The following is a 15,685-nucleotide window of genomic DNA, read 5'->3' as shown; positions in this document are numbered from 1 at the left end:
ATGAGAACATGATACTGTGAAAGATCAATCCATAATGGATCCAACACAGTCGCGAGAGTCCAGTCCAAAGCGGATCCAACACAGCAGCGAGAGTCCCGTTCACAGCGGAGCCAGCAGGAAACCATCCCAAGAGGAGGCTGATCAGCAGCGCAGAGATGTCCCCAGCCGATACACAGGCGAGCAGTACATGGCCACCGGATCGGACCGGACTCCCTCCACAAAGGAGAGTGGGACATGGAAGAAAAAGAAAAGGAACGGCAGATCAACTGGTCTGAAAAGGGAGTCTATTTAAAGGCTAGAGCATACAAATGAGTTTTAAGGTGAGACTTAAATGCTTCTACTGAGGTAGCATCTCGAACTGTTACCGGGAGGGCATTCCAGAGTACTGGAGCCCGAAATGAAAAAGCTCTACAGCCCGCAGACTTTTTTTGGGCTTTGGGGATCACTAAAAAGCCGGAGTCCTTTGAACGCAGATTTCTTGCCGGGACATATGGTACAATACAATCGGCAAGATAGGATGGAGCTAGACCGTGTAGTATTTTATACGTAAGTAGTAAAACCTTAAAGTCACATCTTAAGTGCACAGGAAGCCAGTGCAGGTGAGCCAGTACAGGCGTAATGTGATCAAACTTTCTTGTTCTTGTCAAAAGTCTAGCAGCCGCATTTTGTACCAACTGTAATCTTTTAATGCTAGACATGGGGAGACCCGAAAATAATACGTTACAGTAATCGAGGCGAGACGTAACAAACGCATGGATAATGATCTCAGCGTCTTTAGTGGACAGAATGGAGCGAATTTTAGCGATATTGCGGAGATGAAAGAAGGCCGTTTTAGTAACGCTTTTAATGTGTGCCTCAAAGGAGAGAGTTGGGTCGAAGATAATACCCAGATTCTTTACCGTGTCGCCTTGTTTAATTGTTTGGTTGTCAAATGTTAGAGTTGTATTATTAAATAGAGTTCGGTGTCTAGCAGGACCGATAATCAGCATTTCCGTTTTTTTGGCGTTGAGTTGCAAAAAGTTAGCGGACATCCATTGTTTAATTTCATTAAGACACGCCTCCAGCTGACTACAATCCGGCGTGTTGGTCAGCTTTAGGGGCATGTAGAGTTGGGTGTCATCAGCATAACAGTGAAAGCTAACACCGTATTTGCGTATGATGTCACCTAGCGGCAGCATGTAGATGCTGAAGAGTGCAGGGCCAAGGACCGAACCCTGGGGAACTCCACACGTTACCTTAACGTAGTCCGAGGTCACATTGTTATGGGAGACACATTGCATCCTATCAGTAAGATAAGAGTTAAACCAAGACAGGGCTAAGTCTGACATACCAATTCGTGTTTTGATACGTTCTAATAAAATATTATGATCGACAGTATCGAAAGCAGCGCTAAGATCGAGGAGCAGCAACATAGATGACGCATCAGAATCCATCGTTAGCAATAGATCATTAGTCATTTTTGCGAGGGCTGTCTCCGTCGAGTGATTTGCCCTGAAACCGGATTGAAAGGTTTCACATAGATTGTTAGACGCTAAGTGTTCATTTAACTGCTCCGCAACAATTTTTTCGAGGATTTTTGAAATAAAGGGAAGGTGAGACACCGGTCGGTAGTTTACCATGAGGTCAGGATCGAGGTTAGGTCTTTTAAGAAGAGGATGAATAACCGCTTTTTTGAATGCTAGGGGAACAGTGCCCGAGGAAAGTGATAAGTTTATAATATTTAGCACTGATGGACCTAATAATACAAAGAGCTCCTTGATCAGTTTCCCAGGAAGAGGGTCAAGTAAACATGTTGTTTGTTTTATTCCATTTACACGTTGTAACAATTCCTCTAATGTTATTTCCTCAAAACGAGAGAAACTATTTTGGAGGGCAGTATCCGCCGTATATACAATCGTGTCAGTGTTAATAGAACCCCGTTGTAGCTGGGACGCATTGTCTTTAATCTCCTTTCTAATGACTTCAATTTTCTTACTAAAGAATTGCATAAAGTCATCAGCTGAGTGGGTGGAGCTGCTGGAAGGAGTCCCTTGTTGGGTTAGCGATGCTACCGTACTAAACAAAAATTTAGGATCGTTTTTATTACGGTGGATGAGATTTGAGTAATAATTAGCTTTAGCTAAGGTAAGCATGGGTTGAAAAGGATTGGCAAATCATTGTATTCCGTTTTTATTTACATTTAACACAATTTCCCAACTCATATGGAAACGGGGTTTGTATGTATACTGTATATATTTATATATATATATATATATATATATATATGTATGTATGTATGTATGTATGTATATGTGTGTATGTATGTATGTGTGTGTGTTATACAGAAGTCTACACGTATCTCGTGTGTGTGTGTTATACAGCAGTCCACACGTATCTTGTGTGTGTGTTTTATATAGCAGTCTACACGTATCTCGTGTGTGTGACTGCCATCATATTGCAGTCTACACGTATTTCTTATGTGCGGTTGCCATCTATGAGTCACACTTATCATTACCCCATGTTGCAAATAAAATACGGTAGCTTTGAGGTTGGTTAGCGCAATCAAAACACTTCCGTATATTTGGCGCAACGGGTTATAAGGCGCACTGTCGAGTTTTGAGAAAATTAAAGGATTTTAAGTGCGCCTTATGGTTCGAAAAATATGGTAAATGCAGTCTTTTCCTACTGATATCAACTCCATAGCTTGTGTATACCAGTCAGTTTGAGTTGGACTATCAGCATCTATCCATTTATTTAATATTACCCTTTAGGTTATGATGCATTTTGAAAGAAATTCATTTTTACTGTAGTTTGTTTTGGATGTAGTCTGTTTTGCACCGGAAGTGTCCTTCCATCGGCCACACTTAGTGGCCGATGACAGTAGCAAAGAAGAGGACTGTGGAAAAATGATGCCAGTCACTCTGTGCATACCGTTATCAGTAGCCAGAGGAACCTGTTTAGTGCTAGACTTCTTCATCCCAAGTGCAGGACTAATAGACTCAAAAACTCCTTTGTCCCACACGCCATTAGACTGTACAACTCCTCTCTGGGAGGAGGGGGGTGGGGGTACTAGGATGAAAGGGAATGGAAAACCACAACAGTGCAATACTTTTTCATAACATGGTCACTACTGCCTTGTTCCTCTTGTTAAATTCTTATTTTACTGTTATATATTTGTTCTCATTGTTGATTTTTATTTTTATTCTTATTGTAATATTTTTCTATTTTGTTTCCATTTATACCCCCATTATTTACTCTTTATTTTTTAAATTTGATCTCAATTCTGTACACTTCTGCTGGAATTTTTATTTTTCTGAGGGAACTCTCCTGAAGTAATCAGTTTTATCCATCCATCCATCCATCCAACAGCCCCACTAACAACGTTCTCAGAGGAAAACCATTAACTGTTCAATTATTGTATTTTCATCACCTGTTTGGCCCCGCCCACGTCTACACCTGGACCATCCTCACTGGTGGTGCAGACTTGGGGGGCTAAATGCTCCTGCCGGGCCCCCTTAATGTATGCGAGCCTGTGGGCGCCGTAAGCGCTTTAGGCTCCTTTTAATGACAAAGCTAATGTGATTATGTGAGGCCCATTGAGGGCTTAGAGGAGGGAGATCTGCTGGCAGAGATGAATGTATGAAGCTAATCCTGGCTGAAAAGTCCCCTCTTTCACGGTGTAAATCTTTGCTTGGACGTGTCCTCGGCCGTCCTCATCCATCGCGGCCCGAGTCCTCCCCGCCGGTGGACAAAAGCCTTAGTAACACTAGCAGAAAACAAGAGGAGCTCGTTTCTTTCCGCCTTACAAAGAGTGGCGGACAACAACTGCAACCATAACAACACGGAAACAAAGCCCGGCGAAATATTCAACATCCGCGGCGTTTTCGTGCGGCCGCCATTAAAAACTTGTTTTTATTTGCATTCTACGCCGCTTAGCATGCTAACGCCGACGTCGGCCAATTCCCCCTGTTCCAAGATCCCAGCCGTAAATAAGCAGGAATTTCACATGCAAATAAGGCGCCAGCACGTTTTATGTGGAAAAACACTTGTTGTCAACCTCTTGGATGTCATGGAATGTCTTTTATCGCTGCACAGCAAGTCCAGACTTCACTCCTAGCGGGTAAACACCATCCTCAGCAACTACACCCCAAGCTGCTCCAGGGTTCAGGGCGCGTTCATCTAGACGTGATGTGCTAACTCTACGTTACAATTTTGATATTCTTCTAAGTAAGGGGTCGCAACACAAAATGTTAAAGGATCCATATTGGTGCAAAAATACAAAATACAAATCTGTCTGGAGCTGCAAAAAATTATAATTATATATACAGTAAGTGTTATAACGAAGGCAACACATGATGTGTCTCTATTAGTCTACTATTAAAATGACTTTAACAGTCTTATATAAGTGTTATAAAGCGAACAACACACAAGTGTCTATATTAGTTATATTAGCCTACTATCAAAATGACTTTGAATGTCTTATATAAGTGTCATAATGAAAACGCATGATGTAAGTGTCTATATTGACTATATTAGCCTACTATCAAAATTACTTTAAAAATCTTATGTAAGTGTTACAATGAAGGCAACACATGATGTGTCTATATTACTTATATTACCCTACTATCAAAAGGACTTTAAATGTCTTATATAAGTGTTATAATGAAAACACATGATGCGTCTATATTGACTATATTAACCTACAATCAAATCACTTAAAAAGTGTTATAATGAAGGAAACACATGATGTGTCTATATTAGCCAAATTAGCCTTCTATCAAAATGACTATGTGTTGTAGTCAATCTTCGTTGACAGAAATGTTGAAATGTAATATTTATTCTACACATTTTTAGAACATTGGAAAACATTAATACAACTTCTCAGAAGGTTTCCCACACATTCATTTATTTGTGGCGGCCCGCCACGAAATATTTTCGGCCACCACAAATAGATTTTAAAAAATTAAATAGAAATTTGTTTCGGCTTTTGACTCGCTCGACCGCTCATAAAAGCAATGGGACTCTGCATGTGAATGGAGCTTGTAGTTACAAATCCTGGTGCAGTAGGTGGCGGTAGCCTACTATGCATTGTAACTCCGCCAATGTAATTATATTCCTACTTTGCGTTCTTCTTGGTCATCGCCACCGCCAGCAGTTTTCGGTGAGAGAATTGTGGTAAAAAGTCGCCACTTACCGGAGATCAGCTGAGCTTGTGCCGTCCATAGCTGCCGTCGACTTCCATCAGACACTGGCCTCAAGACACCCGTGGAAACACCCTTCCAACTATCAGGTACTATTAAACTCACTAAAACACTAGCAACACAATAGAAAGATAAGGGCTTTCCCAGAATTATCCTGGTAAATGTGTCTAAAAACATCTGAATCCATCCCAATGCAATCGCGTTTTGTTTTTTTTCAACTAGATTTTTATTTTATTTTTTCTAGTCCGTCACTATCATTAACCTCAAACACAAATCTTTCATCCTCGCTCAAATTAATGGGGAAATTGTCGTTTTCTCGGTCCAAATAGCTCTTTTTGTTGGAGGCTCCCATTAAAACAATGTGAGGATGTGAGGAGCCCTCAACGGGTGACGTCATCGTCTGTCACTTCCGGTAAAGGCAGGGCTTTTCTGTTAGCGACCAAAAGTTGCGAACTTTATCGTCTATATTCTCTACTAAATCCTTTCAGCAAAAATATGGCAATTTCACGAAATGATCAAGTATGACACATAGAATGGACCTGCTGTCCCCGTTTAAATAAGAAAATCTCATTTCAGTAGGCTTTTAGCCAGTCCGTCTAAGGTGGTACCATTTTGCCAATTTATGCAAATTATTAGCTACCTTGCAACTTTGTCCCATGTCCTCATCTTTTCCTCCAATCAAAAGAGTCTCTAGACGAGCACGTCAGCTGTGTAATCCAAACTTCTGTCAGTCCGTTGTGTGGACCAAACAGGAACAACAACAGGCAAACAATCTGTTTATTAGGGCTGTCAAATTATTTATTTTAAAATTTGGAATTTCAATCCTGATTAATCACAGGTGATAACTCTCTTGCATAATTACAATTTACTTAAGAAAAGAGCCCAATATTTAAACACATATGCAGTTTTATTGTCAGAATGTCATCCAGGAACGTTTTTAAACGTTTTACTTGAATGCATGTCATTTATTTGCTCTAAATGTGTTAAGTTCTATCCAAAGCACATAATTAATCATTATTGATGCAATAATATTTTGTCATTCATCACACAAGTTTTTGACAGCCCTACTATTTATTCATTAAACCACAAAATTGTTTTAACTCGGACCTACTTCCTGTCTGCAGCAGCTAAGCCTTCTGGGTAATGTAGTATATAAACATTTACCTCCTGGTTCACATTTATTTATTTAACTTTTATTTATCCGCGGTAAGATGTGACATGTAGATAACATCTAGATATGTGACATATAGACACGTAACATGTAGATACGTGAGATGTAGATATGTACAATTGTGGTTAAAAGTTTACATACACTTGTAAAGAACATAATGTCATGGCTGTCTTGAGATTTCAATAATTTCTACAAATCCTATTTTTCTGTAATAAAGTGATTGGAGCATATACTTGTTGGTCACACAAAACATTCATAAAGTTTGGTTCTTTTATGAATTTATAATGGGTCTACTGAAAATGTGACCATAGCTGCTGGGTCAAAAGTATACATACAGCAACATACATTATCAATTTTGGTGATGTAGAAAAGTTACAATTAAATTAAATTAGCTTCATGGCATGGCCTCTTAACTTCATGTGAGTGATTATGATTGACAACACCTATTGACTTTTCTGGTCCATTTAAATAGGGCTCATGTGATGCAGTCATTAGGCTCTGTTACAAACGACAATGGGAAAGTCAAAGGAACTCAGCACAGATCTGAAAAAACAAATCATTGACTTGAACAAGTCAGGAAAGTCACTTGGACCCATTTGAAAGCAGCTTAAGGTCCCAAGAGCATCTGTGCAGACAGTTGGTAAATATAAAGTGCGTGGCACAATTTTGTCACTGCCCTAATCAGGAAGAAAATGCAAGCTATCACCTGCTGCTGAGAGAAAATTGGTCAGGATGATCAAAAGTCAACCGAAAACCACCGAAACAAAGTCTGCAATGTGTTGGAAGCTGCTGGAACACAGGTGTCAGTGTCCACAGACAAGTGTGTTTTCAAATCGCCATGGACTGAGAGGCTACCATGCAAGAAAGAAGCCCTTGCTCCAGAAGTCACACCTTAAGGGGTGTCTAAAGTTTTCTGCTGATCACATGGAAGAAGAAGATAAGACCTTCTGGAGGAAAGTCTTATGGTCAGGAGAAACAACAATTGAGCTTTTTGGCCACAATACCCAACTGTATGTTTGGAGGAGAAAAGGTGAGGCCTTTAATCCAAGGAACACCATCCTACCATCAAGCATGGTGGTGGTAGTATGTTCTGGGCCTGTTTTGTTGTCAATAGAAATTGTGCTTTACAGAGAGTAAATGGGACAAAGAAACCTCCAAATTCTTCAGGACAACCTAAAATCATCAGCCCGGAGGTTGGGTCTTGGGCGCAGTTGGGTGTTCCAAAAGGACAATGACCCCAAACACAGGTCAAAAGTGGTAAAGGAATGGCTAAATCAGGCTAGACTTAAGGTTTTAGAATGACCTTCCCAAAGTCCTGATTTAAACGTGTGTACAATGCTGAAGAAACAAGTCCATTTCAGAAAACCAACACATTTAGCTGAACTGCACCAATTTTATCAAGAGCATCCATCCATCCATGTGTTTTCTACCGCTTGTCCCTTTCGGGGTGGAATAGTTGTCAAACATTCAAGCAGAAGCTTGCCAGCAGCTTGTGGATGGCTACCAAAAGCGCCTTATTGCAGTGAAACTTGCCAAGGAACATGTAACCAAATTTTAACATTGCTGTACGTATACTTTCGACCCAGCAGATTTGGTCACATTTTCAGTAGACCCATAATAAATTCATAAAAGAACCAATCTTTATGAATGTTTTTTGTGACCAACATGTATGTGCTCCAATCACTCTATCACAAAAAAATAGAGTTGTAGAAATTATTAGAAACTAAAGATAGCCATGACATTATGTTCTTTACAAGTGTATGTAAACTTTTGACGACGACGCGCACACAGTTGCTTGGATGACTGAATGACTGAATTTGGTAACAAATTGCTACGATTTGTGTTTTATCTTTAACAAAAGTGTGTTTTACCTGCTACATGTCTTATCTGGGTACTTTTATCTATAGTTTTGATTTTAGTACTTACTAATAATTGGATTCGTCTTAAAGCACAGACCAGGAGTGACAACCATAAATCATGAATCATTTAATATATTTATAAAGCTGTTTCACTATATTGTAATCTATTTCTTGATTAACTGAACTGCAACCTACACATCCAGGGGGAGTTTTCATCATGGCAGGGGACTTTTATCAAGCTAACATGAAAACTGTGTTCCCCCATTTCCATCAATATGTAAATTTTGCAACCAGGGTGGAAGCACGCTGTAGATGGTGTACAGCAATATTAAGCATGCATTCAAAGCTGCACCCCGCCCCCATCTCGGCTCCTCTGACCATCTATCTTTGATTCTAATTCCTGCATAAAAGCCCCTGCTGTTCAGAAAGCAAACTACAGTGAAGCAGGTGAGGACCTGGCCAGAGGGAGCAATGGAAGCATTACAAGACTGCTTTGAAAGCACAGACTGGGACATGTTCAAGGCAGCCGCCACCGACAATCATCACACGTGTGTGAAAGGAGTATGCAGAGTCTTTGTCCACATACATTCAGAAGTGCATGGAGGATGTTAGTATGATCAAGAACATCCCCACACGGGCCAACAAGAAACCCTGGATGAACAGTGAGGTACGTGCAATGCTAAAGGCTCGGAACAAGGCTTTTAGATCTGGCAACATGGTAGCACTTTTTTATTTTCTTTAAATATTTTTTTGGTCCTGTCCAGCTTCTCAGGCAAATCATATAGTTGATGTAGATGCTCATATCGGCTGTTCAGATTTACTTTACAAAATAAAAGTGTAGGACTTAAAACAGCTAGATCTAACCTGAACCTTGCCGTTAGGGTTGCAAAGCGTGCTCACAGTCAGAAAGTGCGGGACTTCTTCGAGTACCCCACGAACACTAGACGAATGTAGCAGGGAATACATGTCATCACGGACTATAAAGCTGTCCCTGTGACAACAGCATCAGCTTCTTTAACAACCTAAATAACCACTTTTCAAGGTTTGAGGCACTTACACCACTCCGGCAAGGAAATCCATCCCTTGCCCTTATGAGCAGCCGCTCAATCTGGACACAGCGGATGTCCGGATAACCTTGAGGAGAGTGAACCCCCGGAAAGCAGCGGAACCTGATGACATTCCAGGCAGGGTGCTTAAGGCATGTGCAGACCAGCTGCCTGGGGTTCTCACAGACATCTTCAACACCTTGCTGACCCAGGCTGTAGTACCATCATGTTTTAAGACGACCACAATCATTGCAGTACCTAAAAAAACCCCACAATATCCTCCCTCAGTGATTATCGGCCTGTGGCACTCACCCCCATCATAATGAAGTGCTTCGTGAGGCTGGTAAAGGAATACATTGTCTCCATACTTCCCCACACATTCAACCCATACCAGTTTGCTTTTCGCCCACAGAGGACGCCATCTCCTCTGCACTCCACCTTAGCTTAGAACATCTGGAATGAAAGGACACAAATGTGCGGCTGTTGTTTCTGGACTTCCGCTCAGCGTTCAACACTAGCACTTGGTGAGCAAACTGGCCCCCCTTGGATTCAGTAACCCCCTCGGATTCAGTACCCCTCTATGCTACTGGCTGCTTGACTTCCTCACAGACAGACCCAAGTGTAAGAGAGCGGGTGACAACACCTCCAGTGCCATCTCCCTGAGCACCGGCTCCCCCCAGGGCTGCCTCCTGAGTCCGCTGCTTCGCCAGGTCCACTACTAACCACATTGTGAAGTATGCGGACGACACAACAACAACATGGACTACAGGGAGGAGGTGAAACATCTGGTTGACTGGTGCAGAACCAACAACCTGCTCCTGAATGTCGACAAGACCAAGGAGATCATCGTCGACTTCAGGAAGCACCGGTCCAGCCACACTCCACTCTTCATCAACAACACAGTGGTGGAGATTGTAAGCAGCACCAAGTTACTGGGGGTGCAGATAACTGAAAATATGACCTGGTCTTACACACCGGGACTCTTGTAATAAGAGCTCAGCAGCGCATGCACTTTTTGCGTGGGATGAAAAGAGCACTGCTCCCTCTCTCTGTTCTCACCACATTCTCCAGACAGGCACTATAGAGAGCCTACTGACCAACATCATCTCTGTCAGGACTGGAGCCGGCAGTGCTTCAGACTGGAAGTTTCTGCAGAGTGTGAGGACGGCGGCGGAAAAGATCATCAGGACTCCTCTTTGTCCTATCCAGGAGATCGCAAAAAGCCTCCCACCCCCAGATTATAAATAATGTAAATAATTCAATGTATATACTCTGATGATTAACTTGTGTGATGACTGTATTATGCTGATAGTTTATATTTGTACCATAAATTGATTTACGTGGACCCCGATTAAACAAGTTGAAAAACTTATTCGGGTGTTACCATTTAGTGGTCAATGGTATGGAATATGTACTGTATTGTGCAATCTACTAATAAAACTTCAATCAATCAATTAAACCAAGGACTGTTTTTACTGTTGGACTCTAGAAAGAGGTTCCGCAGCCTCCGTAGCAGAACCTCCAGTTTCTGTAACAGCTTCTTCCTTCAGGCTGTAAGACTCTTGAACTTATAATAATAATCCCCTCAAATCCCCCCAAAAATGGATCAACTTGCTAGAATATAAAGACAATATAATTTACATCCATAAACGTGGATGCATATGCAAAAGTGCAATATATTTAGCTGTATAATAATCTATTTATTTATATCTGCACCTTGTTGCTCTTTTATCCTGCACTACAACAAGCTAATGCAACAAAATGTCGTTCTTATCTGTACTGTAAAGTTCAAATGTGAATGACAATAAAAGGAAGTCTAAGTCTGTCTGACTATGGAAAATTGTATATTTGCATTTGAGTGCAACAAGAAAAACACAGTGTTCAATGCCCTCTAATTTATATTTGAACCCTCTAAAATTGCAATAGGAATCGCATGTTCATTGCATTGTAAGATTTTCTGTTAAAATAAAGCCAACATTGAAATGTTTTCGTAGTTCCCTTTATTTGGAAAAGTATCAATATACATAATTATTTGGAAAAGTATCAATATACATGGGGCTTCACGGTGGAAGAGGGGTTAGTGCTCCTGCCTCACAATACGAAGGTCCTGTAGTCCTGGGTTCAATGCCAGGCTCGGGAACTTTCTGTGTGGAGTTTGCATGTTCTCCCCGTGAATGCGTGGGTTCCCTCCGGGTACTCCGGCTTCCTCCCACTTCCAAAGACATGCACCTGGAGATAGGTTGATTGGCAACACTAAATTGGCCCTACTGTGTGAATGTTGTCTGTCTATCTGTGTTGGCCCTGCGATGAGGTGGCGACTTGTCCAAGGTGTAACCCGCTTTTCGCCCGATTGTAGCTGAGATAGGCGCCAGCACACCCCCCCCACACCCCCGCCCAGAACCCAAAAGGGAATAAGTGGTAGAAATGGATGGATGGATGGAATTGTAGGTAGGTCTTTATTGTCATTGCAACAAGTACAATGAAACTTTGTTTGAAACCCGGGAATATATATTTTGGTTCCGGTACCAAATTATTGGTATTGAGACAACCCTCAGTAAATGCTTTTACTGCCATCTAGTGTCTACTTTTATATCTTCGTGCTATAAAACGATTAAAACATTAATACCTTAATACATTTTTTTGAAACTGTACTATTTTAGGCAAAGGTTCCAAGGAACACTTCAAAAATTGATCATTATTCAGTGTTATTGGGGAAAAAAAAGTTTTAAAACCGCGTCATTTTTGGCATTATTCAATGCATTTTATTCATGGATGAGATGAGACATTTGGACAACTTTGAATGGAACAAATTGTTACCAAGATTTATTTGTGTTTGAAGGCTGTGTGCAAGCATCTGCGCCTGGATTCCACCGCCTCCGACCAGCAGCTGCTGCACGGCGTCTCCCAGGCGGCCAAGGTCTACTACAACTCCACAGGAAGTTCCCCCTGCCTCAACACCTCTCAGACAGCCACCGGTAGCCTGGGCGCGCTGGGCTGGAACTACCAGGTTCGTGCCTGTAAAGCACGGCGGGCCCGCCGGCGTCCATCTTGGCTGAGAACGCCGCGTCCTCCTTTGCAGGCCTGCACAGAGATGGTGATGCCCATGTGCGCCGACGGGGTCCAGGACATGTTCGAGGCCGAGGAGTGGGACTTCCAGGCTTTCTCTGATGAGTGTCACGCCACGTTTGGCGTGCGGCCGCGAGCCAACTGGGCCGCCAGCGTTTACGGGGGGAAGGACATCGCCTCACACAGCAACATCATCTTCAGGTAAGTGTGGCCCCCGAGTGTCTTGTAAACATCATTTGAATACTTTTAATATTGCTTATTTCAACTCACTTTTTAAAATATTTTCTCGTAAAACTTTTAAACATCTAGTGAAGTGAAGTGAATTATATTTATGTAGCGCTTTTCTCTAGTGACTCAAAGCGCTTTACATAGTGAAACCCAATGTCTAAGTTACATTTAAACCAGTGTGGGTGGCACTGGGAGCAGGTGGGTAAAGTGTTTTGCCCAAGGACACAACGGCAGTGACTAGGATGTCGGAAGCGGGAATCAAACCTGCAACCCTCAAGTTTCTGGCACAGCCACTCTACTAACCAAGCTATGCCGCCCCCATCTTTAAACAAATGACTTTTTTTATTCCACACAGTTTATAACCTCAGATTGCCAATATAATTGTGGCAGTGGGGGCGTGGCCAATGATGCATTTTTTTTCCAAAGGCTAAAAATGTACACAAAAAAATTATATAAATATTTTTAAAAACAAATTTGTGTTATTGGTCATTTGTATTAATATATTGCATTTGTGTTCTTATATTAGACACGTGAATTTGTACAGCACATTTCCACACAAGGTCATTCAAAATGCATCACCTAAACATTAAAAGCAACAAGACAGATAAAAACAGTCGATTAAAAAGTGGAAAAATGTTTAAAAAATAAATTTTAAAATTACAATAATATACTGCAATAAAAGAGTTACAATGTAATGAAGGGGACGGACAGGGAAAGAGAAAATAAAAATATAAAATCAAGAATAGTAAGCAAACGACTCTAACATTTTGGTGAATTTACTGAGAAATTTGTGAAAGTGAAGCAATAAAAAAGAATGTGGATTTGTAAGTTAATATTAACACAGACACTTTTAGCATATTAGCTAATGCTAAAGACGTATTGCTATAGAATTTACAAAAATGCATAAACACTCCTACAGACATCACACTTGGGACGCTTTAGTAAGTAACAATTGTTTTAGTTATATTGTAAAACTTAAAAACATTGTTTGAGGTGATGAATTAAGAATCTATACGAGTAGGGAAGCTATGGACGCCTAAAAGACACTTCTACTTCCAGTTGAAAGCACTAAACAGTGCAAAAAATGGCACCACAGCATAAATAATAACACACATTTTCAGTGTATGTGCTTGTTTTATTGTTGTCAACTAAGAAAAATCCATATATTAGCCGCAGGGTTCAAGGGAAAGAAGTAGCGGCCTATAGCCCGGGTGATGTGGACTCAGCCTGACTGTCTTCCTCCTTTCCTCTGGTGTCCCAGCAACGGCGGCCTGGACCCGTGGTCTTCAGGCGGAGTGACCTTTAACGTGTCCGACTCTCTGGTGTCCATCGTGATCCCTGAGGGCGCTCACCACCTGGATCTGCGCCACGCCAACGACCTGGACCCACCCTCCGTGCGCGCCGCCCGTGTGTTGGAGCTGGGATATTTCTGGAGGTGGATCCAAGAGGCCGCCAAAGCACACCAAACCACATCCACCTCTGGATAACACACCGGTTTTTAATTCTACTTTTTAAAAAATTAGTTATGAAACATTGATTTGTGCCAAACGTAAAGTGCACAAAGACCTCAATTAGACACAAAACATTATCTCTGGTCTACAAAGATCATCTGACAACACAAACCATGATCGTTTTCCTTCTCGGTCGGGGAGGAAGAAACTAATCTGCCTGTGAAAATGATTAAAAAGATGATTCTGCCTTTCAAAAGTGTCTGGCCTCTTTAAAAGTCGCACTAATAAAATATTTCATCAAAGTCTGATAGAAGGGGGCCAATAAGATGGCTAGCAGGAGGTGAGGCCCCCTCCTAGAGCCCCATTCACTAGCTGAGGGCCCCTGCTAGTAATATTATGAACAGAGATGGAGGCTGATTTTTCTACTTTTTGTAGTTCTTAAAGGGGAACATTATCACCAGACCTATGTAAGCATTAATATATACCTTGATGTTGCAAAAAAAAGACCATATATTTTTTTAACCGATTTCCGAACTCTAAATGGGTGAATTCTGGCGAATTAAACGCCTTTCTATTTATCGCTCTCGGAGCGATGACGTCAGAACGTGACGTCACCTAGGTAATAAAGCCGCTATTTTCTCAAACACATTACAAACACCGGCTCTCAGATCTGTTTTTTCGACTATTTTCTGGAACCTTGGAGACATCATGCCTCGTCGGTGTGTTGTCGGAGGGTGTAACAACACTAACAGGGAGGGATTCAAGTTGCACCACTGGCCCAAAGATGCGAAAGTGGCAAGAAATTGGACGAAATTTGTTCAAAATAAGAGGGTGTGGGGAAAGCCGACGAAATGGTCAGTCGTTTGTTCCGCACACTTTACCGGCGAAAGCTGTGCTACTACAGAGATGGCAAGATTGTGTGGATATCCTGCGACACTCAAAGCAGATGCATTTCCAACGATAAAGTCAAAGAAATCTGCCGCCAGACCCCCATTGAATGTGCCGGAGTGTCTGCACATTTTACCGGCTGTGCTAAGGCAGACATGTATGGATATCCTGCAGATGCATTTCCAACGATAAAGTCAACGAAATCACAAAGGTGAGTTTTGTTGATGTTATTGACTTATGACCTAATCAGACATATTTGGTCGCGGCATGACTGCCAGCTAATCGATGCTAACATGCTATTTAGGCTAGCTGTATGTACATTTAAAACTATATTTTCATCCATCGTTTCCCTCTACCCACATTTAATGCCAAACAAACACTTACCAATCGACAGATTTAAGTTGATCCAGTGTCACAAGATGCGAAACTTCTGATCGTTGGTCTGCACATTTTACCGGCGATGCTAAGGCAGACATGGCCGAATAGCGTCAATAGCTATTCGCTCAATAGCTTCAGTTTTTTCTTCAATTTAGTTTTTGCTATCTGCCTCCATACTCCAGCCCTCCGTTTCAATACATGCATTATCTGTTGAATCACTTAAGCCGCTGAAATCCGGTTGTGAATCCGAGCTAATGTCGCTATATCTTGCTGTGCTATCCGTATTAGCATCGCTGGATGACTTCACAGAAAAATGGACAGTGGCTTCACAGATAGCGAAAATCAGGCACTTTAAAGCTTTTTTTAGGGATATTCCGGGATGGGTAAATTTTGAAAAAATTTTCGAAAAATTAAATAA

General features: G+C 41.5%; 1 protein-coding gene across 3 annotated transcripts in view; it reads left to right on the top strand.

The window, feature by feature from the left end:
• Positions 1-14,257, top strand: part of prcp (prolylcarboxypeptidase (angiotensinase C)) — a 50,575-nt gene extending 36,318 nt beyond the window's left edge. The window contains exons 7-9 of one of the 3 annotated variants that reach the window (XM_061877999.1): positions 12,096-12,263; positions 12,336-12,523; positions 13,812-14,257. In XM_061877999.1, coding sequence (XP_061733983.1) covers positions 12,096-12,263; positions 12,336-12,523; positions 13,812-14,037 — 582 coding nt within the window. In that variant the 3' untranslated portion in view covers positions 14,038-14,257. Of the gene's footprint in view, positions 1-12,095; positions 12,524-13,720 lie in introns of all 3 variants that reach the window. The other 2 variants (XM_061878001.1, XM_061877998.1) reach the window with 2 other exon arrangements.
• Positions 14,258-15,685: the final 1,428 nt, after the last annotated feature.

The sequence above is a fragment of the Nerophis ophidion genome, linkage group LG18 (assembly GCF_033978795.1).
Source record: "Nerophis ophidion isolate RoL-2023_Sa linkage group LG18, RoL_Noph_v1.0, whole genome shotgun sequence".
In the NCBI taxonomy this organism is placed as follows: domain Eukaryota; kingdom Metazoa; phylum Chordata; class Actinopteri; order Syngnathiformes; family Syngnathidae; genus Nerophis; species Nerophis ophidion.
The sequence above is the reverse complement of the archived record's forward strand: the minus strand, read 5'-3'. Positions and strand labels throughout refer to the sequence as shown.